The sequence below is a fragment of the Ctenopharyngodon idella genome, chromosome 10 (assembly GCF_019924925.1).
Source record: "Ctenopharyngodon idella isolate HZGC_01 chromosome 10, HZGC01, whole genome shotgun sequence".
Classification (NCBI taxonomy): Eukaryota; Metazoa; Chordata; class Actinopteri; order Cypriniformes; family Xenocyprididae; genus Ctenopharyngodon; species Ctenopharyngodon idella.
This window is the reverse complement of record NC_067229.1, coordinates 17,335,547-17,361,566: the sequence shown is the minus strand read 5'-3', so window position 1 is coordinate 17,361,566 and position 26,020 is coordinate 17,335,547. Positions and strand designations below refer to the sequence as shown.

General features: G+C 39.6%; 1 protein-coding gene and 2 long non-coding RNA genes across 10 annotated transcripts in view; 2 read left to right on the top strand and 1 right to left on the bottom strand.

Annotated features, from left to right (window-relative positions):
• LOC127521587 (uncharacterized) overlaps positions 1-2,491 on the top strand; it is a 95,687-nt gene extending 93,196 nt beyond the window's left edge. For both annotated transcript variants that reach the window (XR_007932407.1, XR_007932406.1), the window contains one exon: positions 43-2,491. This is a non-coding gene — a long non-coding RNA (uncharacterized LOC127521587). The remainder of the gene's footprint in view (positions 1-42) is intronic.
• On the bottom strand, positions 2,167-24,325 carry mxi1 (max interactor 1, dimerization protein). Of its 3 annotated transcripts, none has more exons than XM_051910943.1 (6): positions 23,937-24,325; positions 21,469-21,571; positions 18,559-18,588; positions 7,705-7,819; positions 5,672-5,873; positions 2,167-5,428 (listed from the first exon to the last, which is right to left on the bottom strand). In XM_051910943.1, the coding sequence occupies exons 1-6, from the start codon at positions 24,154-24,156 to the stop codon at positions 5,268-5,270; spliced, it is 831 nt and encodes a 276-aa protein (XP_051766903.1). In that variant the 5' UTR covers positions 24,157-24,325; the 3' UTR covers positions 2,167-5,267. The 3 variants fall into 3 exon arrangements, with proteins under 3 accessions (XP_051766903.1, XP_051766902.1, XP_051766904.1); XM_051910942.1 differs by having other exon boundaries at positions 2,167-5,431; positions 23,937-24,314; XM_051910944.1 differs by lacking the exon at positions 23,937-24,325 and adding an exon at positions 21,730-22,160 and having other exon boundaries at positions 2,167-5,431.
• LOC127521595 (uncharacterized) overlaps positions 7,818-26,020 on the top strand; it is a 32,160-nt gene continuing 13,957 nt past the window's right edge. For 2 of the 5 annotated variants that reach the window (XR_007932419.1, XR_007932418.1), the window contains exons 1-2: positions 18,596-20,134; positions 22,685-22,799. This is a non-coding gene — a long non-coding RNA (uncharacterized LOC127521595). Of the gene's footprint in view, positions 15,713-18,595; positions 20,135-22,684; positions 22,800-26,020 lie in introns of those variants that run through there. The other 3 variants (XR_007932421.1, XR_007932422.1, XR_007932420.1) reach the window with 3 other exon arrangements.

The window sequence follows — 26,020 nt, the reverse complement described above, 5'->3', positions numbered from 1 at the left end:
CCTAAAAGAAAGAAACATCTCCATTCGATAAGAAATTCGTAGGTCTGTGTTAAATAAGAGGCGATCTATCCGCTGGAATGTTGTTTTTGAAATCATGGCCAGTGCTCGTTGCTGCTGTTATCAGTTCTCTTGGCGCTCGTGCACATGCTCAGTCTTCACACAGACAATTGAGCGTTTCGTTCTGGTAAAAGCACAAAACAAAATGCACACAACGTGTCCTTGCTCTTGATGTACAATCACTGATGAACACCTTTGGTTTTAATGAGAAAAAAAAAAAAAGATATGAGGTTGGATTAGAACCCAGAACCTCAAAAACGCTTGCCAAGAATTCTACCACAAGACCTTTACAGTACACAGACGGAATCAACGAATTTATGTATAAATACTCACTGCTGTAAAGAATTTCGGCACTAATTATATTGTATTATTAATATTTATATTTATCTTAATATTTATATTAATATAGTCACTTCGTCGCCAGGGGCCGCTTGCAATGTGGCAGGGCCCACGTGCGTTGCGGGCCTCCCCGCCTCACGGGCCCCAGTGCGGCTGCACTGTCTGTAGTTACGCCACTTATATGTGTACATTTCAGAAAACCCCTTGCTCACAAATTACATGCAAAAAATATTGCATTATCATGCCACGGCGGGCCAGACTAAACACTTATAGCTTACCTTGTATGGCTCATGTCTGTTCTAAACAAGTCAGAGTTGGCTGGGTTTTGAATTGAAGATGTTGATATTGTCATAAACTCATTTAGCCTATCTGTTAGTTCTCATTCAAACGATAAAAGTTGTAACGGCGTCCTGTCATCTTTGTCAAGACGTTTTTCTTTATTAAATGCATCACAGATAGCGGGTTAGCCATTTTTTTACATAAAAAGGGCGCTGCTGGTTGAAATCCGGCTATTTACATAATAGCTACTACTGGCGTGTGATGTAACTGAAGAAGAGACGAATTAGCATATTCTTATTAAGAGTTTTAATGCATAAAAAAAAAAAAAAAAAATCAAATTTAAAAAAGTTATTGAAGAATTGTTAAACGTTAGAAAAATGTTTTATTATATATATATATATATATATATATATATATATATATATATATATTTCCCTGGATCTGACTGGGTGGGCAAGCTGTCAATCTGGTCCCAGGTCCACCCAGGTCCACCCGTAGCTCCGCCCCTGATTAAAAAGTGTAAAAGTCACTCGTTTTTTTAAAGAAACACTGTCAAACAGCGACACCTGCAGGTGAAGTTACGGTTGGACGGTTACGATTGGACATGATTGGTTCGTGCGATAAATCCCGCCTCTTGTTTTCGTGCGCGTTCTCGTCGAATCGGCCTGAATGAAGACAGTGATGGCGTTAATGGGAAGACTAATTAAAAAGTAAGTAAACAACTGTCACTTAGATATCAACACTTTATTTCATGTCAAAATCAAACTCGAAATGGCCTGAAAACATGATGACTGCGAGGGTTTTTAGTGAGCAATCACCGTGGTGAAATTAAAGGTAGCCTTGTGTCTGTGGGTGAGTGACCAGTGTGAAGCTTGATGACTGCTGAAAATAAATTGACTATTAATAAGAAAAGCTGAACATTAGTTTATAAATAATATATATTGTTTAAACTTTTACTGCCTTTAGTTGTTATTTTGGAATACAAACATGCGTAAAAACACTAACTTGATTAAATTTATGCTTGGTTTTAATAAATAGAACATTACATAGTGTAAAAATACAAAATGTAATTGTATTTGGTCTCTCTTTTTATGTAATGTTAACTTAACCAGGAAAATTGTGTAACGGGACATAAATGAGAACGTTGCCTCTTCATTTTAAAACACCACCGCACACCACTGAAGTTTTGCCTCTAGATGGCACCAAATGAAAAGTGATTCATCTGTATTCTCACATCACGTCACCAAACTGCAGCTGCCAAAATGAGAGAAAATGGCTCGTATTTTCTTAAAGTAGTTGCAATAATTATTTATGTGTGTATAAATTAAATTATGATTATGAAATATTAGCAGCATATTTAAAATGAAATGCTACACAACTCAAATAGTTCTGGAAATTATTAAGGTTATAAAAATGTTTCCTATTTACACAAAACATCAGTGGGCTACTAAGATTTACATTACTAAAGAAAATGAAGAGAAACACGAGGCATTTCCTGATCTTTTTTCTTGGTGTTTATTGTAAGTATTGCATTTTAACTCACAGCTAGAATCAGAGTGCATGTTTACAAAGAATGGCCACAAGTTCATCAGGACCTCTGTCCTCCCAGGGTGGAAAAGCTTAGCCTTTAACAGACCCCTTTTCCCGAGTCTCTTGAAAAAGAAAAAAAAAACACAGATGCTGTTTCAGGATCCGTTTAACGTTTTTCTTTTCCTCCGTAGCGACTGAGATCACATTGATGTGGGAGAGCTGATCCCAGACCAGCACCATTTCTCTTGGAAGTGTCGTTGAATACGGGCCTGGGTCGGTACGGTGGCCTAAAAAGAACACGGCCCATTCTCTTCAAAAAATAAATTAAACAAAATAAAACAAAACAAAAAGCACTGGCATCTAAGTATGGGCCCTGGCTTTAAATAGTGCAGATTCATAAACCAATAAAACAATATGAATGAAAAGGAGAGACAATAAAAGAAAAAAAGCAATGTGTCCTCTGTGCAGGACGACGATGGAGGTTCTCGTCTGTGGTTTGGCCAGGTGTTGTTAGAGCAACGCTTTGAATTCGGTTCCAACGTGCAAACAGTGACGTTCCTCCGCACGACCGAAACAGTTTATTCTAAACACAATCAATTTACACCCGACTAAAACAGTCAACACTAAAACTCTCTTAACAGGGTGAGTAGAACTACTCGACACATTTGGGCCGTTCAGCAGCCAAAAGCATTTGGTTGATGCTGGATCGGGACACTAACAGATGTCCGTGCTGTTCTATTGCAGGCAGAACGATTACAAATTAGACTTGGCTTTAATATGTACTAAAAAGCAGCTCTGCATTTGGGGAAAAACAATAAAATAAAAATAATACATCACAGATGGAGTGGATTTACGGTTTAGAACAGAACTGGGAGGGGAACGCCATCATAGATTTGACTAGCAAAATAAGTTAACCTTTTTACCTCTGATTTCGGATCAAGGAAAGAAAATAAATACGACTTGAGGAAAGTTAATAAAGTCTGAATGATTCTTTTCACACAAAATAAAGAGGAAAAAAATGAATTTAACATACAGTACAGCGGGAAGAAAGAGCTTGAAGCGCTTTGTGCCGAGTTTGGAGGCTTTCACACTGGGCAGGTTTGCTGCGGTCCGAGTCCGATTTTGTTGCCAGCGCGACCCTGCAGCATTGGTCTGGTTTCACACTTAATTCTAGCATTTGCGATCATCGTACGTCATAACGGTGCATGACACAAAACAGGACACGGGCAATATATTGTTTTTTTATTCATTTGGTCCTATTATGCGCACCAGAGTGAAGGACACTTGGGTTTACTGTATGTGCGTCGCATGAAGGCGGCTTTTTGCTGCTTGCAAACGGACACTTTTGAGGAGACAGTGGATTGTGAACCATTCATTTGCCGCTCAGACTGCACTCACTCACTTGTATCCATGGTAAATCATGGTAAATGTCATCCTTTACATGCATTTTGTTTAACTAATGACTTTGCTATTGGCTAAACTGCATGCGCAGGTTACTCTGCTTCCTGAACAAGTGCGCACCCGAGTCCGAGTTGCTTTCACATTCATACGTATCGCACCACAGTTCCAGTGCAACTGAACTCAAGAGCACCTCCTACAGGTAGTCTCGGGTTCAGTACCCCGGTGTGCTCAGGGGTCCGCATGACAGCTTTCACATTACCAATTTTTCATGCGAACCGTGTCCCGTTTTGAACTGAACTGCCAGTGTGAAAGCACCCTTTGAAAGCGCCGCTCACTCCACGTCCACAGCACACGATACTAGTAGTGGAATGCCTTTCAGCTTTAAAACAATAAATAATGAGCGCCACTCAGAGTTAGCATACCTTCTACAGAGGTCCATGCCTTGGCGTCCCACGACCACTGCCTTTTGTGTGATGTCCAATTTTAAGTACTTCAGCGCGTTGTTTTTCTTCTCGTTGTTTAGTTTTAAAGAAAGTCATAAAATTCCTTGGGCAGCCAAAGAATTGAAATTATTTGCGTTTCATCCAGCATAATGAACAAATAATACTGTCCATGCCACCACAAAAGACTCTCAGGAGGAAGATAATCAATCTTTGCAAAAATATAATTTAAAATGCACAAAACACAAGACAACAGAGGCAATTTCTACCCATGGGTAACTACCTTTTTTCAACTCAGTTTTTATTTTAACTTTAATTTATTAAACTATCATATTTATGTACAAAAACGAGCAAGTTGGCATTGCTCTTTTGGACGGACACAAGCGTTGTGTCTCAGGAGTAGGAGTGCTAATGTGTTGTTCTGACTACAAGAGTTTATTGCTTATTTCTGCCAGGAGAGACATCTAGTTAAACGCAGGGGTGGATATTTCTCTGACGTGGCGCCAGTTCTACAGAGGGCTCTATGCGGTCGAGTGCAAAGATCGCTGGGTTTTAGCTGCAGCGTGGAAAGTGGTTCCACGATTTAAATGCACCAAAAATTCCCACAGCCATGGGATAGTTGTTTTTCTGTTGTCTTTGATGAATGCAGTAGATCTTTCTGCTTTATTGGTTTTGTCACGTAGCACCAATGACAGTCCTTGTCGCCGCTAAGCAGCGTTAGAACCATTAGACCGGATGAAAAGGAAATCGACAGGTTTGGGGCTTCTTGTGTTGATACGCTTCTCAGGTGATCCACTTTGGGTGGGTTTAGTTGAATAGTTTCCCTAGTGACCAGTTCACGACCCATTCATGTAGAGAATTAACAATCAGGGGTTTGAATTAAAAATCAACAGCTATTTTTTTTTATACATCTTAGCTTTCCTTTCGGAAAAAGGGGATTTAGATACTGACAATTATCAGAAAAATCTTATTCAGGAATAAAACACCATCTAATAACCCAATTAATTCACAATCACAGATTGTTTCCATCTCATTCATATTCTCTCAGATACATTCACAAACTTAAAACAATAAATCAGGCATTCTATAGGGCGGGTGGTGTTCTGGTCACCTGACTTAAAAGTCTCTGATTGGTTGAGGAGGGAAAGGAACTCATTTCAAAGGCTGGGATAGTGTGTGTGTGTGTGTGTGTGTGTGTATGTGTGTAAAGGGGAGCTCGTTTTATGAGCTGAAGGCCAGTTTGATGCTGCAGGAGGAGTAGCCCTCATCGCTGGCAGTGCTCTGTAGACTGCTGTGGTCGTCCAGATCGCTGGTGCTGGCTGTGCTGATGCTGTCCAGCTCTCCATGAGAGAACTCTGTGCTCTCCACATCCACCTCCATCTCTTCTGTGCCCACAGAGAGAGAGTGAAACAAAGTCAGACAACATTTTCATTACATCGTCTATCACATCAGGTATATCACATGAAGTGTAAAAAGATATCTAGCTTGGCATGAGATAGATAGATAGATAGATAGATAGATAGATAGATAGATAGATAGATAGACAGATAGATATTATTTATTTATTTATTTTTTATTATTATTATTACTAGCTATATAATAGATTACTATCATGAAGCTCCAACCTTGGTCTGAATCTGAGCGATCTGATCGCTCAGAGCAGAGGGTGGAGCCTACGCTGTCAGTGCGTATCCTCTCGCCTTCCAGCACGCCCTCCAGCACACCCCCGCCGCCCCGCAGCAGGTCCAGTCGCCTCTGGAGGTGACGCTGCTCTCGCTCCAAATTCTCCAACTGATACTGAGACTTACGCTCCGTTTCCTCCAGTTTCTGTGGGAAGACAAAGAATGGTGACTCACGGATAATTACAGAAAATCCCCAACAGCACATACAAAAGAATTCAAGATGTAATCAATGGTTATTACAGCTAATGTATATGTAAAGACATATTTGGCACTACAAGACCTTTAAATTTATTTTTTCCCTTATCATTGCTTCAGGATTGGGAAAAGTTGCAAGCCAGATTCAAACCTGTGTTGACCCCAAGAGCACTAACCACTTGTTACTAAAAACTTTTTGATAACTTTATTAACATCATGCTACATAAAACAGCAGGAAATCATGGGATGATTTAAAGAGGTGTGTGTTTTGTCAAGCTCATGTGATTGATGGATTTGTTTACTACAGGGATCAATAATCCCTTCACACATGACCCTCGTGACCTTATAATACATTACGCTAAAACAATACAGCATGACCCCCAGCTAAAACCACGCACACATGTGCGTACACACATAACTGGTCGGGACAGCTTAACCTGTTATGGAAGGGAAAACCAGTAAGACATCAAAATGAAGACCAAACTGAAAATAAAGGGTTATCATCACATACATATTTTCAACAATAGCAAGTATCTGTCTGTAGTGCTTGACATGTGGTTTACAATAAAGCTCTTAAGGGATAGAAACTAAATTGTCACATTAAGGGACGTGGCTCTATTTACAGGAAGCGGTGTGTTCTTTTTAAGGTGTAGTGGCTGTTTAAATGTGTGGATGTTAATAATGTGAATATCTTAGGTGTAATCCTTTACATACTCTATGCATTTTGGATAGTGGTTGATGACACAGATTCAGATCAGAAACATAGATAAAGCTAAAACATATGTAATATAGACTAATAAAATTAGTCATGTGATCCCAACATTTTGGCCCCCGACTTGATTCATGTGAAATAAAACTGCTTGTATTTGGCTACTGATCACCTTATGAGGCAGATATATTCTTATTTGCGATGCTAAAGGCTACTATGCTAATCATTGCGATAATAAATACACACGTTTATGGAAAATACCAGAGACTGCTTGAGGAACATAGTCAACTCATATATGATTATAATCGTGTATTTATTTGGTTTAATGCTTCATCTGTCTCTTCCCTGTGCGATACCAGACTAATATATCCACGTATCTGTCACACACTCCAGTTAACTCGTATAACTAATAACTCCTGTTTTCTTCTCATGAGCTCCCTCTGTTGCTCTGGCTGAAAGGATAACAGTATATAGAAACAGAGAGAGATCGCTCAAACCTCCTCAGATTGCAGTCAGAAAGAAATGCTCAGAAATGTGATGTAAACATATGATATTTTATCAATATTTTTCTAAATGCCTTTGGACTTAAAAGCTTTAATGGAGTTGTTTTGTACAATGATTTGATTCAGCATGGTTGATGTGCACTCCTGACACAAATTAGTAAATTACTGTTACTGTAACATTTTTTAATTGTAAAACACTGGTCAAATATCGATGCTGGAATCTTAAGTCTTTAAGTAAATACCAAACGTTGGCTTCTGTCATGCTCATTTTGCGATTTAGCTTGTTTTCAGTCAGCTGGTGAAATGGTGTGACGTTGTTCTTTGGAGGTGTGTTAAGAGTGGGTTTTAGGGTAGCGCTCTTGGGGTACTGGCCCGACAGTGGAAATGCAACTTGATTTTGGCCTTGGTGCTTGAGGTCCGAGGCTACTGGCCCCACCTGGCCCGGCAGTGAAAAAGCGGCTAATGTGTCAGAGCATGTGTGTAAACCACTAGGCCACAGCTCTGACATCATTTGCTTAATTTAAGAGCAACAGACGATGACAATGGGAGCACTTCACAAGTGTCTTTACCTTTATGTGTGCTTTGGCCTTGTTGAGGAGTCCCAGAGTGGTGTGACGGCTGCAGTCTGATTCCAGCGGGATGAGAGACTTCAATCGCTCCAGACACAAACGAAGGTGGGCTCGTCTGAAACAAGACCAAAAAAAAAAAAAGGTCAGCCTCATTCACACGCCCTGAAACAATGCAATGAACTTGCTGTGCATGTGTGGTTTGGCCAAAAGCTTACAAGACAACACCTCATTATCTACCTTACACACAAAGCACGCACACACACCCACACCTGCCACTGACTACTTGAAGATTATATTCTAGGAAATCAAAGTGCTCGAGGTTTTAATCGTCTCCTTTCTGACATAGAGGTGAGCTGCAGAATTCACTCTATACATCCAACAGGGTTATTATTTCAATAGTCTGGTTCAGTGTTGTGATAAATCTATTGATCTGCTGTAGGCTAGTCCTGCAGTGCTCTGAAACCCTCCACCTCCCCCAGCTCCACCTGCCTAAATCTGTTACGAGATTTATGTATGTTTATTCATGCAGCAGCAGCATAACAGATCTAGTCCTCCAAGCCCAAATACATTAACACTGCCATTTTAATTAACATGCTTAAACTATTTTGAGAGTTGTCATTATTGAACTGAATATAAAATCTTTTCTCACAAGTAAATATTTCTCATTTCAAGTTGGAGTACTAAAACATAATAAAAAATAAAAATGAGAAAAACACAACAAAATTACTAAAGCTTTAACTAAAATTAAAACAAAAACAGAAAATATCAAAATAAAATCTAATTCAAATTATTAACAAAAACTATAATAACTTTTATGATACTAAAATAATATTGATGTCCAACACCCCTTTGTAAAATACAAGCTGACGCTCTGTCTACATTTTACGAGTGCACACGGGCACGAGTGTGCTTGCGTACGGGTGATCGGTATCAGTGAGCATCTCTCTAATTGTGTTATTGAGGCTTTTCAACTCTAATTCCGTTTGCATTCCTCCTTATCGGCAATGAAGATGGCTGCTCTATTTCTTTCATGTACACAGTCTGTATGGCCTGCGACAATGGCGGTAGATTTATCACAAGCCTTATCGCCATGACTGAACACCACCGAGAGGGCACTGTTATCAGGACAGCAGTCTCTCACAGACACACACACACACACACACACACACACACACATTGCAGACGTTCCACTGTCTGCCTTCAGTCTGTGTGGACATTGATCAACCTAGTGCAATGGCTATAGGTGGCAGACTAGTATTTTAGACTTATTTGTAGCTCGTACAAATTACTGCACCAGGCCTCCAGTTCATCTAAACCGATTTTGCCCTACAATCCCATTAGCACGGCAACCACATGTAACCAAAATATCTTTAAAATACTTCTCACGCTATCCCCCATATCATCTGTCTCCAGACATAATGGGCGTCACTTCACACACACAAGCAGTGCTTGCTGGGAAGGCTGTGTATTTGTACGTGTTTGCTTTGGTCTGTGTGTGGCATGATAAATTACTTCACTTCAGTCACGAGACAGAGACCGTGTCAAACAACAATCACTAAGTTCGTCATCTCAAAGGCAAAGTAAAAAAACAGCATCTTTAAAAGACCCAATTATGACGTCATGCACTTTAGATTCTGTGATTCCTAAAAAGACCCATTGCATAACGTAAGAAAACAGAACTAAAACAAAGCAAAAACACACATACACAACAGCTAGACGTCAAATGGTCTATTTAAACGTAGGTGTGTTTCCTGTGTGTTTCAGTTACTATGAATTACTTGCAGTGTGAATTACACAGCAAGGTTATGTAACAGATGAACTTTATCACATTAGCTTTGTTCCAAAAATTAACAGTTTGCTTTCTACATAGGCAGTTCTTTATGTGCATCTATGGCTCCATGAAGAACCTTTAAAATCCATGGAACCTCTTCATTCCACAAAAGGTTTTTTTTTTTTTTTTTATAGAGGAAAAGGGTTGAAATGTTCTTCACATTAAGGAAAAGAATCACCGAAAAGTTTTTAGGGAACCAAAAATGGTTCTTCTATGGCATTGCTAAGGCTATGTCCACACTAGTGTGTTTTCGTTTTAACATGGTGTTTTAAAAAGAAAACAATAGTTTCCACTGCATTTCAGAAAAGATCGCCGTCCACACTATACATCCAAAAACACATGTCACATGACCATTCACACTTGGCATGCCAATTGCTCTAATAATAGCTTGCCTCTTGTAGGTAGCTGCAGTATTATAAAATGCAGAGTTTAACTGTGCAATGGCTGCTAAAAAGGACAATAAAGTCAGCAAAGCTTGAAGTTCTGTCTCCACGTTATTGTGTACACGGTCATTGAGGCTGGTCTGTCGTCTTCCAGTAGCATAATGGTCATATGATAGGGGCTTGGCGAATCAGGGAAGGATACGCAATGATCCAGAAGAGAAGACCCAATCAGGGAGTGAATGTGGGCAGCTATGCATTCGTTTTCAAGTGTCTCCGTTTTGGTCCATCACTGAAACGCAACCCCGGAGTTTTCAATCTAAAATGGGGTCGGCTGCATTTCCAAAAGTCTCAGTTTTCAAGGGTCAAAAACTCAGAAGTAGTGTGGACTCCAATAGCAAAAGTAATGCGTTTTAAAACAAAAACGCACTAGTGTAAATACTGCCTAAGAACACCCTCTTTTGGAACCTTTATTTTCAAGAATGAACAGTGATGGAACATGGAAGTGGCTGATTCGTAGCACTACATGAACAGACATAAATAAAAACAGCCCTCTGCAAGAAAGACTTGACTGACTCCATTTTTATCAACTATTCTTAATACTTGTCATTGTCGCAATGCATTCTGCGATTGCATTCTCCACAAAGAAGCATTTGAATTTTAATAAAACAATTTAAATATGATGCTTTAAAATGCAGCCTCTGCAGGCAGTTAATTTGGTATTAAAACAGAGTAAATGAATGGCTCTTGATAATCGTGGGAGTGCAGAATCTGTGCTTCAAAGCTGTAAGCTGAGTGTATTCTTCTGGTCAAGATCTGGCTCTGGAAAATACGCTGAATTTTACACTCCTCTGCATTAGTCATATAGAGAACTCTCTACAACTCAGTTTAATAATAACTCAAGTCAAACATGCCCCTTATGGTCGAGCATGTTCAGACATGCTCTCTCTTACACCCCGAGCAAGAATTTTATTATGACAAAACATCTTCACATGCTCTTTAAATGACTCATAAAAATAAACACCTAGGCTCATAGTCAGGGTTGTCACGATCATGACATATTTGTTTGCATTTAATTATACAAACTATTTTAATATATAATGTGTCTGTTGCATTGATATTACTTGCATTGTAATGTTTATACACATATCTTTATTTATTTATTTATTTATTTACACTGGGAAATAATAAAATTAAGTTTTTAAGAAAATACAGCAAAATAACATGATCGTTAGACACAAATGGACGGAATATGTGAATATGGACAACAGTAAGACTGTGAAACATCATATAGTGTGGTCCTCTAGTGTGGTGGGGGTGTTTATTAGGGAATGAAAACACATGCTTGCCCCAGATTCTGCTTGGTTTATTGGTAAATAATGAATGGAGTTGGCATAATGTCATGGGCTTGACATGGTAATAACTAAAGTCAAGGTCAAGAGAGGGACATAATTCTAACACATTCTCAAATTGTAATCTGCATCAAGAGCACAAAAATTTACATATTTTCTCCCACAAACAGCATGAAAAAACATGTGCATATTACGTGTAGGCCTGGTCATTTGCCAACTATACATATATACACTTGTGTATAAACATAGCTTGCTTCATCCACAGCAGGAAATCACACGTTTTCCCACGCAGAATCAGCACCTCTGTCTGCACAGCAAACATAATTCTGCACAGCCCGGCACTGATAAGAAGTGGCTCCATACAGCCATGCATGCGCTCTACAAAAGGCAGGGTTTTCCTACAGATTCCCCTTTGATAGTGTGTTTTTATCTAATGCCTCACATGATGCCTTTGGAGCGTTAGGTCACATGGCTGGGTTATTGCACACCAGTGCACAGATTATAGAGCTAGAACAGGCTCTGAGTTCTCAAGCCCTAGTTCGGATCGGATCAATACAGTGGGACTGACAGCTTCATCTGGGTTACCAGCTTGTTTAAGCCTTGTTTTATTTAAAGGTTTGGCCCCATGCTTCTGTCATGATGTCACAATGAGTGAGTGTCCCCATCATATCAGTAATAGTCCCGAGCTCTCAAACAGCTCTCAGATTAAATGAGAGCGGTATCCTCCCCCACCACGTAAACACACACAGATGGGAGGCCATTATTGCTGCTAGTCTTCCGTTCGTGTGTAATCTGTCCGAAAACTGGACGAAAAGCTATGTTAGCATGACATTAAAGAGATGTACCAACCTAAAAGCAACATACACTCGTGCTGGGAATAAAAGCAACCTTTAAATGTGGGCAGAGAGTGAGGGAGGGAGAAGGAGAGATGGTTACAAATGTAAAGTTAGAAGGTGGGGGTAGTCAGGATGGAGAGAATGAAAATGAGATGAATAAAGAGGTGGGAGGAAGAGAGAGATAGTGGTGGAAATACAGTACAGACAGACACTGTGACGGCACTCTATGTAAACACGCTCGCAAACAAAGAAGCCTTTGAGCTGTGCATGGGGTGAACCAATGACAGCTTACTGTATGACACACAAAGGGGGGTGGGTGTGCAAAAATACATTTTTTCAAAATCAACTAGTGGGTGGGTTGCGTAAATATCTACTTGACTGACTAGTAGTCAAGATCAACAGAGCACAACATAATGGAATGGGTTGCAAGGGTTTCAGGAAGGATTTTTAAAAGTTGGACTATTTTTAACTTTTTGCAATTCTTGTGGTGGGATACTCAAAAAACTGTGCGAGATGCATTGCAATGGCCAAAATCAACCTTCTGTACATGTAAGGTTGTTGCAAAGTTATTTTAAATGAGATTAATTTAAAGACACAACTTTTCTATTAACTATTAAAGGTTTAGTTCACCCAAAAATGAAAATTCTGTCATTAATTCCACACCCACAAGACATCTTCAGAACACAAATTAAGATATTTTTGATGAAATCTGAGAGCTCTATGACTCCTCAATAGACAGCAATTTAACAACCACTGTCAAGGTCCAGAAAGGTACTAAAGACATTGTTAAAATAGTCCACGTGACTACAGTGGTTCAACCATAATTTTATAAAGCGTCGAGAATACTAAAAATAAAAATAACAACTTTATTCAACAATATCTTCTCTTCCGTGTCATTCTTTTACGCTCTTTACGTTCAGCGCTTCCAGGTTCCACGTCAGAACATCGGCTCAGTATTGGCAGACGCTGTTTGAATTAATTAATGACAGAATTTTCATTTTTGGGTGAACTATCCCTTTAACAAACTGTCTAATAAACTAAGGCAAAGCAGGCTAATTACAGAACTATCACTAAAAACATAAAAACAATAAACAAATGAAATACATGGATAAACTAGTCATACTTCCAATCATCTAGTCGGTTGTTGAGCAACTAGCTGAACATTGGGACCTATCTCTATTAGGGGGAGACAGAATGATACTTACATTAGGCCGAGTATATACCGCTGTTGCACCCCGATTAAACACATGTACATAAACACACTACTGGCAGAGTGATGGCTACAGACCATAGGGAAATAAAGAAGCACATACAAACTCAGACAGTAACAGCTGTGGAGGAGCAAGGCCCGCTCTGGCCCATCAGTAACACATGGATTAGTTCACACGTGCTGAGCTGTAATCTGCTCCACACAGCCCAGACCAGCAGACCCCACTCACATGAGTTTGTGTGTAGTCATGTGATTGCTTCCCCCATCCCTAAAGCTCCTGCAGATGGCCATGTGCATGACAAACACAGATTCTCTATTATACGGCTCTCTATTACGTGTATTTCAATTGGCAAGAACATTGTGGACACTTTGGGTAATCTAATAAACGTGAGGTGATCCCAAAAACAAACGGGACGAAATCAGAAAACAGAAACGTCACCAGATGTTTGGATGACACCACTCTCTCTCTCTCAGAAAATCCACTCAATCCACTTTACTTCCACAGAAGGATGCCTAATCCAAACACAAAAAATAAACACAGCGGTGGTGGAAGGGCAAACAGCCATAGGACTCTTCCGTAATCAGATCAAAGGCCATGACACACAAAGAAAGGGTGCAGATCAATGTGGCTGGTTATGATTGGATGACCTTCAGGGGCTCCACCAATTGGATGGGTGGATAGTGTGGCTTTGTCCAACTTGCCATGATGATTCCATAGGCCAAGCAGAACTCAATATATGACACTCTGTGGCAGGCCCCAGGGCCACAACCATCATAAACATTGAGGAGGATTGAGGAGGACACATCACCCCAATATTTCAATAAGTAGTTTGCCCAATAATGGGTTTTTCATTCGCCAGTTGTTAAGCAATTACATTTGTTCCCTGTCCCAATCTTGGGTGTTTGGTTACAACCTTGACAGGTTTGCAAATGGTCATACTTTGACACAAATGTATAAACAAACCATAAAAACTTCATTATCAGGTTTTAAGGGTGTTGCTGATGACATCCAACTGATTATGCCACTTAGGAATGTTACTTGCTTTTAGATTTCAGCCTGTAATTCAAGAATTTGCTTGTTTTAGTAAGGAGGAGTCTAAAAATGTTGGGTGTTGTTGTATAGCAAGGTTCACGGTGCCATCAAGGATGTGGGTCTGTTTGTGTGTTGTTTCTGCAACATTACCCACCAGTAGCCATGCGTGTTGTATTTTAAGGGACATTGGGTATCTTTATGCAATGAAACACAGTGTTCTTTTACAGAACACAGTAAATGTGGGGCAAGGCAGAGCATTAGTGGCCTCCGAATCTCAACTGTCCTCTGCTATACCCTTCCAACAGAACTTGAAGACTGCCACAGGGTGTGTGTCCTTCCTGACTCACCCAAAACACCCAGAGCTTTGTCAACCTTCCATAGCATGAGTGTGCGTCTACGCGTGCGTTGCGAACATGCCCTGGCACGTGTACGAGTCTGCATTGCTTACTTGACCAAAGATCACACTTCCTAAGCTGCTTTTCCTGGCCAAGAAAAGCTTACAAGGCATCAGGTCAGCGAGAACAGCCAGTTCTGGCTTCCCTTCCAGAGGGTTTCCGGAATTCCCAGGGGAAGCAGAATGTTCTGACTCCAGCTTCCTCTGAACTGCCTTAGAACACAGGGAGGACAACACATAAGGTCATCGGCAACGAGTTCTTGAGGAGTACACCTTGACTATGGATGACGTCTTATCTTCTTCATGCACTTTATTCCTCATGATTCTCTTTGTGGGTGGAAGAGTGTTGTAGCCAATCAGCCCGAGCTCCCCTACGTTCTGAAAAGATCTTTTCTTAGGGCCGCTGGTCTATTTTCAGTAAGCCAGCTTGGCAGCTTTATTCCTGAGCCTTTGCATTTTGACTGTCAAACACACCACGGCCCACACAACCACGACAACGTGCTTAACACACAAACAAACACCCTCACTTGCATATACCCAGTAATTAACAACCACATAACACCCATAATTAGAAATGAAATCAGTGATTTCAGTTCAATTTGTCATCTTCCTTAGCCCATAATACATTCTGACATCCGAACTCTGCAACCTAACCCAAGTTCAGGAAGTTGAGGCTCACCACATTTGTTCAAAGGCATCATAAGATCAAACAGCGGCATGCTTGTATGAACACACATGTTATCTGTATATGTGTCGCGGCTTGTGAGAGACCGGAATGCGGTCACAAGGCTTCCTCTTCCTTTCTGACATACAGAAACACTATGAGCTATCTTACATATTCATCAAACAGAATCATGTGATGCCTGACATGAAATGGCTACCGCTTGCCACTCGGGACTGCAATAAGGCTTTGGCAAGCAGGAAACTGTTGCGCTTCCGTATGGGCCGCCCAAGACGCTTGACTATTTCAAGGTATTGTGGTGTATCACATGCTAGAAGGGATATTAGGGTTATTAGGTAAAATAAAACAGGGATATCTTTGAGATAGGGTGTCCAGTCTTTGAGAACTGTAATAGACAGAATATTAATGTGGAGTCAGAGGAAATATGGTTTGGTGCTAGGTGTGGCTGCTCATCATTATGTGTTGTGTAATATTTGTTTGTGCTGACACTAAAGGCTGTCCAACAAGCCCTGGCATCTTTATCTGCCCCAAACCCATACAACCCCATGTTGGCAGTGACAACCCTTCAAATGTGTTGACATTATCTGAGAAACACAGCTGGTCTGGGAGGAGATGAGACTATTTTCAAGCACACATACATATGGTGTATTTAAAACTATTTGAACTAAATCTGTGTTTTGGTCCACCAATAAGTCTTTGTCCACATTATCCAACCTTGAACAAGTTTTGTGTCTCACCCATGTCCCATCCAACATGGCAAATTCATATGACACTCCATGAGTAGACAGTGCTTAAGGCAAGTTAATAGAGCTCCAGGTTTTCAGATAAAGGGTCACAAAGGAGTTCCTGCTCGTCTAGACGAGAGTTATTTTGAGTCTTTGAAGTGGAGCCTCCAGTATTCGCGTGCACAGTGCCTAAACAGCAGGCCCCGCACTGCCGGTGTCTAACGCCTATAAGATAAGAACTCGTGAGACTAGAACACACAGTTCATCATCTGTAAACACTCACACATTACACTCACGCCACACATGGGTGGTGATTTCAAAGAAAAACTCCACCCACAGGTTTGGGACATTTCAAAGAAATAACACTTGTATTCTCTTAATAATGTACACCTACCGCAATAGTTAGCTTCCTTCAGTGAATTTTCTTCCTATTATGCAACTGACATTGTGAAAGAAAGGACATATGATTGTGTCTCTGGTTTCTGTTGTCTCCCAGCACTCTGGCTAGTAATCTGAAACTGTGGCTGCAGTAGTTGTTTAGGACCGAGGGGCAGGCGAGCCAGGAGGAGAGGGAATGCCCTCAGATTAGCAGAATTGGGTCACCACTTACTTTCACTTTTATTTACCTGTTGCTGCAGGGACAAGCTGAGGACAATTGTAGGACTATTCTTCAGCTTCCTGATAGCCTTATGTAATGTAATTTTTATTTTTTCATATTTTATGAATTTTAAAATTCATAAAATTCACTTGAAGTGATGGAAAAAATAATATTTTAAAAGCAATGCGATATTTCACCTCATGATACTGTATCCATTTTCAAAAATCAAATTAAAAATCAATTTTTAATTACATTTTTACATTAATATTTTTGGGAAAGACTACCATTTTTTCAATTACAATATAATAAACTAAGAGGCCATTTACACAACACTGTTTTCAACTAAAAACAGAAAACTTTTTATGTGTTTTGGCCATTTGGGGGCCTGAAAACGCTTTTGAAAAAGATACTGTTATCAGCTCCATGTAGACATCAAAAACATGAATTTGTGAAAATGGTGACGTTATGTGCATGCATATTATGTGTTCAGTCTATAGGCGCAAATTTTTTTTTTATAAAGTGACTGTCCTGACATGTATAACAGCATTTTTAGTCATTTTTGAGGATCGTTTGACAGCGTTGTCTACTGTACGTGGAAAAAGCAAAGGAAAAACTTTTCCGGTTCTACTACATTGTTGTCGTATAGACATACCCTAAGAATCTAGTTTCTGGACAGCCACAGCCCTACAGAATTTACTTTCAACCTTAATTAAATGTACCTGATCCAGCTAATTAAGTCCTTCAGGCTTATTTGAAACCTACAGGTTTGTGTGCTGGAGCAGGGTTGGAACTAAACTCTGAAAGCTGAGATTGACACCCCTGATCTAAAGCAATGTTCTCATACTGGGACCGAAATATTGATATAATATTGTATCACAGCTCCTTGCAGATTCTCACCTTTTTTTCTAATCATTTTTATCTATTTGTAGTCATGTGGTCAATTAGTGCACAAGTTTGATTTGTGGTGCTCATGAGGCTAATGCAAGATTAAAGTGTTAGTTCACCCAAAAATGAAAATTCTGTCATTACTTACTTCATGTCATTCCACACCCGTACGACCTTCGTTCATCTTCGGAACACAAATTAAGATATTTTTGATGAAATACACAGACATTGTTAAAATAGTCCATGTGACTACAGTTGTTCAACTTTAATTTTATGAAGTGACGAGAATACTTTTTGTGTGCAAAAACAAAACAAAAATAATGACTTTATTCAACAATTTCGTCTCTTCCCTGTCAGTGTCCTACGCTGTTCACATACTAAACACAGTGCAGCGCTTCCGGGTTCTACGCCAGAACTCCGACCCTGTATTGGAGGCCAATAATGAGTCGCCATTCTGACATAGAACCCGGAAGCGCTGCACTGTGTTTACAACGTGAACAGCGTAGGAGACTACGCTGTAGGAGAATGAAGGCCTTACAGGTTTGGAACAACATGTGGGCGAGTAATTAGTGACACAAATTTCATTTTTGGGTGAACTAACCCTTTAAGTCTAGCTTGTGATATTCTCAGTCATTGCCTGTGTTCTCACTATTATACTATAAAGGCTAATTCACAATGAACCGTCAGACAGCGACCAACGCAGACAATCACCAGATTACAGTACGCCACTTCTCAGACATTCCACGACCTGACAAACGCAGACTGAACATGTTCAATCAGTGTAAACATGCACAGAGCAATGACAACAAGGGTTAGCACAGTGATTCAACAAAACCTGATGAACATCTGTTGATGTCTGTCGGTGCAACAGGAATTAGCCTTAAAATGAAAAGAAAAGAAAAAAAAAAAACGTAAAAATCGTACTTACCGATTTTTCTCCAACTCATTGTGTGTGGACCTATAAAACAAAACAGAAGGAATGAGCAAACTTCAAACTTGTTTGTGAGTCTGTAAGGTATTAAGTGCACTAAAGGTATTTATCATAACCCATAAACCTAAATTTAACATCAGCTCACATCGTGAGATCAGGGAACGTGCAAAAGGAATAAAGCTTGGCTGCCTATAAAGAACAAGACTATACATCATTAAAGGTTCCAATGGATTTACTAATTAATCTTTATTGGAGGGTTGAACCAGCTCCCCCATCATAACCAATCCAGTGGCTTCAGAGGGAATTATAAAGGCTCCTCTAAAATGACCCACATGTCACTGCAACTCTTTGTTTGCAGCGAAAAGACAGAGAAATTAAGTGTGCAGAGCAGAGAAAGCGAGCACAATGACCAGCCTATATGCGAGCACGTGAGAGAGCTCTCCTCTTCGTACAATGAGTGAGTGCCAGTGGACGCTCTCTCTCTCGCCCTCTCTGAGAGCACGAGTCAGTGTTATGTTAATAATGTAAAGTGAATCAGCCGTCCCCCTAAGAGGCTCTTTGTGTGGCAACATGCTGAAAGCTTTTCCAAAGCTCTAAATGGCTGGCCAAACTGATGCATGGCAATGCCGTTGCAGGAGCAGCAAGACGTGGCTGCAGCGAGGGCCTACTTCTCCGTGGGTCATGTGACCCCTTCTCTTTATTGGCAGCTATTAATACCAAGAGCATGTTTTCTGGCATCCTGTATCTGACCTTATGGTCTTGCCGCTTCACACGGGAGGATGCTTGTGAGCTCAGTGGGGAGGAGGTATGGAGCGAGGGAGGAAAAGACGTTAAAAAAAACAAAAAAAAAACAACATTAACAGTTTTTTCACAGTCGTAATTTTGTGATACGAAAAGTCTGTAAAAATAGAGTCAAATATACTGTGTAAATATGAGGGAATTTTTTGTATTTTTCACAGGTGTTTGAAGTACGCAATGCATTGTTTCCATAAACTTAACAGATCATTTTTTTTCTTATAGCATATATACTGCTGTATTTGTAATTATTATTCACAGCACAAGTGTGACAATCTTGTTTTAATGCACAAAAATGTGGGTTGCCCAAGGCAGATAAAACAAACAAATGAGGATGCCCCACACAGATTGTTTTTAACATATGTGGAAAATTATTTTTCCCCACTATCTTTCCACCATCTCCATTTTAACTGAAGTGGCCTGAATGAACGCGGGTCATTCTACTGAATCACCTACACACAGGCATGCCAGATGATCAGATAGTGTTTCCTTTACATTCCCTCCATCAGTGCTTGCTTTGTATACAGTAACACAGACCTGAGATCAGTCATCAAGATGTCTGATACTTAGAAATGAAGTGAAACGAAACAGACGGCACTTACATAACCCTAAACATACTAACACGCACACATTGTCTCAAAACCATGTGAGCTGCTCACCTAGATGGCATTTTGGGCCATCACAAAACCTGGAAAAATGCCTACAGAAACAGAAATTTGGAGCATCTCTAAACCTAGTGAACTACCTACCCACGGCATTTTAGGCATCATAAAACATAGTGAGTTGCCTACCTATATGCATTAATAAACAGAGTGAACTGCCAAGTCAGTTGGCATTTATTGCCATTTGGGCATCTCAAAATCTAGTAAATCATCTACCAAAGTAACATTGTTGGCATCATAGTGATGCACCATTTTTGTGATTCAACAAAACTGTCTTCTAATAGACAATTTAAATGCCTGTTACTGTATTTTCGATTTGTTTCTTTCAGTAAATTGAAATTTAGTGGAAAAGGACTGGGGATAACATGTTTTAGAAGGAGAATAACGTGGAATGATCATTTAATAAAGAGAGTATAGCTTTTTGATTTATGCCTGCATTATACTGAACTGCCTATCCAGTTGGCATTTTTGGCCACCACAAAACTTAGTGAGCGGACTTACCTAGATTTATTTTTTGGGCATCTCAAAAGCTAGTAAACCGTCTACCAAGATAATGTATTTTTTATTTTATTTTATTTCATTTTTTTGCATCATAGTCGCGTGCACCATTTTCGGGATTCAACAAAAGGCGGATTAAAAAGCCTGTTACTACTTTTTCGATTTGTTTCTTTCATTAAATCGACATTTAGCGGGATAGGACCGATGATAATTTTCCAAAACATGTTTTAGAAGAAGAATAACGTGGAAAGATCATTTAATAAAGACGCCTCAGGCTGTTCACCTTGGCAGCCTGAAAACAACAGTTGCTGTAAATAAGAGCCGTGTGTTCAAGGGTCCGAGATAAAATTAAAATACTCTTCTCTTGATAAACAGTGCAAAAACTAATTTGGTTGTTTTTCTTCAACGGAATATTTGGCAGATATTAAGCGATTACGGGTCAAGAAAAACGAAAATATCCACATTACAGACTTTCGGTTCAAACAAAACGAAACCCCATGGCGCCCAAAGGCGAAAACAGGACGTGAGTTTTCGCACGCTCCCTAACCTCAGCGCTGCAGCAGTCCCGTTTGACAATCAGCTGATGAGAGTTCCCCTCCCCCCGAAACATTTCAAGAAACATAAAGATGATAATAATAATAATAATAATACAGCACGCTGCAATGCCTATTTGATAACATATATGTGTACATATAACTAAGTATAGCAAGGTCCATCAGACATAATGCATTTAAAAGTTTATACTGCTTTTAAACATAACAAAACCAAACCAGAAATTAAAAGGGGTTTAAAAAGCAAGAAAATACAGCAGCAATAATTCAAGGCCGTATAATGCAGTCATCGGTCCTGACAGATGTCATAGCAGTGTGATTTAGTATGCACACGTCTCTTCCTGGCTTTTCTCCAGCAGTTTTTCCCTTCTTGTGGAAGTGGAGTCAGATCATGTGCTTACCTGTTGTGGTTGTTGTTGCACTTTTTATTTCTGAATTTCCTTTGTCTCTGGTAGCTGGAGTGCTGAATAGACGGAAAGGTCGAGGCATATCCGTGTTCACACTCTGAAAAAGACACCGCAGAAACGTGTCACAGCTCTGATAGCACAGTATCGGTCCAAGTCCCTTTAAACACCACATACACTTCAAAACACGCGTTGATCTGTGCGACACGACAGGAGCCATGTTACAAAAGTGATTTATAACCATCAAATATCATGTACCTCTTTCTCTCCTTTCTATATATTCAGCTGCTTCCAGTAACCTCTGGATATTCAGCACAGCAGTCATCGTTTGAATCAATCTAGAGATGTTTTTTTTTTTCTGATATGTGATCAGGATGACAGCTATCGCGTAGCAAAACGTAGCATTGAATAACCCTCCGAAGATTCACTTGTTTTGTCTTTTTGTTTCTATTTGCTGAACCGTCGAGTCGAGGTATTTCCTTCACTGTTAACAAGCTAGCTACCGGAAATTAAACACAAATAAAACATCCGACGCCTGAATATCAAAGTAGTAAAAGTGCTTTAAGAAAACAGTCGAATACAAAGTGTATAAAATTAATAGAAACAGGTACAAAAGAGTCCCCGAGAGCCCAGCCTATGAAGTCCCTGGTGCTTGCGCTCTTTTCTCCTCCCCCAGTTTGTTTACCTACTGTTTTAACAGCTGAGCGGATAGAGACCTCGGCGCATTATGGCATTATGGGAAATTGAGTCCTTCACGCAACCGGCCCTTTAACTCGGAAAGGACAATCTAATTTAAAGCCCTGCTAATACATATTAAAAGAATAACCTTGCTTAGATAGTTAAACTCTATCCTTAATATTTCAATAACTATTATTTCCGATTGGGCACTTTATACACAAATAAGATAAAGTCTACCTAATGAATATTTAAAAAACATATAAATATACGAAATTTATTATTGTATTCATTATTTTTCTGAATTACAACCATACTGGGCGATGCTGTAACTGAAACCCAGGCTTCCTACATAGCAGTGCAGTCTAAGCTAATAACAATATTTCAATATTCAATATTTCATGTATCCATTTATTTATGAATTCATTGGTAAGTAGCCATGTAACAAGTGGAACAATATCTCCTGCGTTATGTATGTTAAAGGGCATAATAACGCTGTTAATCTTTTAAAAAATTCCATTTTAATTCTCTTTTCCAGTTTGGATACAGCGCACTTCAACTCCCAGAACCCCTCACTTCCAGTCTCGTTTAAGCCAGGCCCAGCAACATATGACATCATAGCACCGCAGCTCTGTGATTGGCCAGAGGCCCTAGTAAGCGTACGCCAACGCAACACGCTCTAACCAATCAAATCAGCGCAATGTGCGCCATGTGGATGTCATGTGAACACACCCCCTAGGAAACAGGAAGGCAATTTTGAGAACTCTTTTGAAGTAAATGCAGTCTGCATATAAAATTTCAGATTTACCCGGTATGATTCGGGCTTTCTTTAAATCGCAATGAATAATAATGCTTAAAAATCGGGCGATCTAATGGAGCGAATTGGTGAAAGTATAATCAAATTCTATTGTTCCTAAAGTGCTTTCTTTATATTAACCTTCTCATTATAATATTTTAGTTTATATTCAGAGACGAATAGTCTTGTACATTTAAAATGGATAATAATAAAAACAAAAGATTTTCCTTGAATTCCCTATCTGGACAAAGCACAAATTAATGCTCAAACAAAAACAACGTCATATGATCAAATGCCTTTATTTGTACGATGAGCGTTTTGTGGTATTCAGTCATCATACATACACAACTACACGTTCGCGATGGAGAGTTATACGGTGGAAAACGCTGTACCAGTAAAAGGTGACGTCAGTGTGTGTATTGTGCCAGCAAATATTTATTTATTTACTTGTTGTTCCTCAAAAGAGAGAGAGAGAGAGAGAGAGAGAGAGAGGTGGCAAACAGCCTGGCATGTCTCACTGCCGAACAATGCTAGACTCTTGAACTGCCTCATGACAGTGCATGCCAGCTTGGGACAGTCAGTGTGCGATTTGGGACATTAAGTGCGCTGCAGAGGGAAATATTCACCTGTTTTTTTGTGTCTTTGACACATGAAATTATATATGAACATATAAAATCTGGCATTAGATCACTTTGTGCAGTTAAAAACAGCTCTGAAATCAACCCAAACAAATGTAACTATCTGCATTAGAAGATTATGTGTATTATAAACATGTTAAAATATGAAAAGGGTTCCTTTTACATTTTGGAAACTTGATCCTTTAAAAGCATTGTGGCTGTGCATCGCATGTCGGGGTACAGTGTTCCTTGTCTACTTGGCTGATTGTTCGTTGAACTCAATCCTTTGTTGTCTGAGTCTATTGACAATGAAACAGTTTCTCTGCAATACGCAAATGAGTCAAAATCACTCATAAGTGCACTATAATTTCACTTACTTCCATCCTTCCTCTCGGCGCTCTCAATGTAACTGGCAGCCTCCAGTAAAACTTGTACATTTTTCAGGAAAGTGTTTATCATGGAAGAGTCTCTGGAGTTGAAAACGTCATTGAAAGGACAAGTAGACATCTCAAAATCTTGCTGATCCAAAGATGTTTCGGACTCCAGAAATAAGTCTTCGGCCTTCACCTCTCTTCGTTGCCTTTCACTCCTCACCATTTTGTTCCCGTGCAGCGAATATGGTTGGAATTGAAACTGTATGTGAGTTATTGTGCTGTGCTGCGCTCAGTGGATCTACAGAATAAATGGGGGGAATGTAATGGATGAGGAGATAAAACACTTCGCATTCCCGGGTCCTAGCGTCCGCCTTGTGCAACCTGTCACGTCTACAATGCGACCCCCAATCAATGACGTCATTAACGTGGACCCGTGCCTTCGTAAAAAAAAATGTTTCATATGAAAATGAAAGTTGAGAGAACAGTTAATCTACTTTTAAGCAAATAAAAACTTTCCTACATAACCATGGAACCATGGAACCAAAGGCTGCTCTACATTGAAAACATAGCTTACTTACAGAGCACATGACTGCTAAACATAATCAAACAATATGAATGCACATTTAAATGGCAATATGTATGCTTTGTCTCATTTTGAAGGCTTACAAAATGACATTAGTCAATCATCTTCCCTTAATAAACACATTTTAGAACTTTGTTTATGAGTTGTTAACTTTATTAAGCTTTATAAAGCTCAAACATGGTATGTTTTGTTTTGATTAACAGACTCATTTTTTGTCAAACCCCATTTAAGAGGAGGTCACACTACACTTTTCGTTTCATTGACTTCCATTTATACACATACGAATGCGGAAGACCGACCGGAGACTCAAAGTAGTTTCGCATTACGCTGCATTATAAAGTTCTGCAAACCTCTTATACTGGGAACACACTGCACGATTTCGTCGGGTCGCTGTTCTTCTCACACTACACGACTGTCTGGGGTACCGTTTAGTTGCTGTTGTGTGTACATTACACGACGGATCACATTTCAATAGGAAGAATCACAGACAACTCTGTCTGGTCTACAAACTACATTTCACAACCAAACACATGCAAGAAGTGATACAGGAAATAACGTAAGATCACGCGTGAGACGGGAGTTCTCGCGCGAGCCTGGATTTCTTCCTGTTAAAAATGATCAGCCCGCACAAAGCTTGTAATACAAGTTGCCTGTGTGCTGATTTGCAGTAAAAAAGAAAAAAGAATACGAAGGAGAGAATGAGAAGCCATGCTTGCAGATGTTCTGTTGCAGGTTTATGACTCCTCCCCCTGAACTTTCCCTGTATCTTGCTCTCTCATTGGCTGTAGGACTTCGCTGGCATAATTTCAAAAACAAACAAAATTATGACAAAATGGCTATTTTGTCGAGTATCCTCATAAGTACAGTCTTAAATGAGTTAAATAAGGTCTCAAATGAACTTAAAGAGTTAAATAGGATGCATGTCTGATCCGCGTCATATGCGTCAGGTCTTAAAGTGACAGCAGCCTAATAAACCTGCTGTAGTCTGTCATTAATGTCAATCAAACAACAAAAGAAAAAGAGAAAATCACTCACTGCTCTTGACTGAATCACTTTTATAGCTTTAATAAGGATTATTCTATATTTAATTTATAATTTATGCAGTGAAGACAATGGATCGCAGTTGATCCGTACGGACCAGACCCCATGGTTCGGCATGCATGTGATTTGCGGATTAACTGCTATCATTTTGATGTGTTTTGTCTTGCCAATTTACTCATTCAAAGGACTTTAAACGCGGAAGTAGAGGCAAAAATCGGGACACAAATTTCAGACAGAGCTCAAACACCGAATTGATTCCTCTTTTCGTTTACTTGCACTTGAACGGACACATACACACAAAATTATGTCAAAATACCCGTCTCAGCAAGTATTATCTCAGTTATGTCATAAGTGAACAGTTGAGAAAGAAATATATCAGTATATTCGTTTCGTGCATTCGGTCTTAAAGTGACAGCAGCCTAATATTCCTGCTGTTGTCTGTGTCAGTAATGTTAATAAAATG

Bases quoted from the DNA above. Each gene is read 5' to 3' on its own strand.
- mxi1 (XM_051910942.1), bottom strand. From the start codon at position 24,156: ATGGTGAGGAGTGAAAGGCAACGAAGAGAGGTGAAGGCCGAAGACTTA. The intron at 7,820-18,558 runs GTAAGTACGATT...GTCTTGTTTCAG, and splicing joins AATGAGTTGGAGAAAAATCG to ACGAGCCCACCTTCGTTTGT. The intron at 5,874-7,704 runs GTAAAGACACTT...GTCTTCCCACAG, and splicing joins AGGCCAAAGCACACATAAAG to AAACTGGAGGAAACGGAGCG.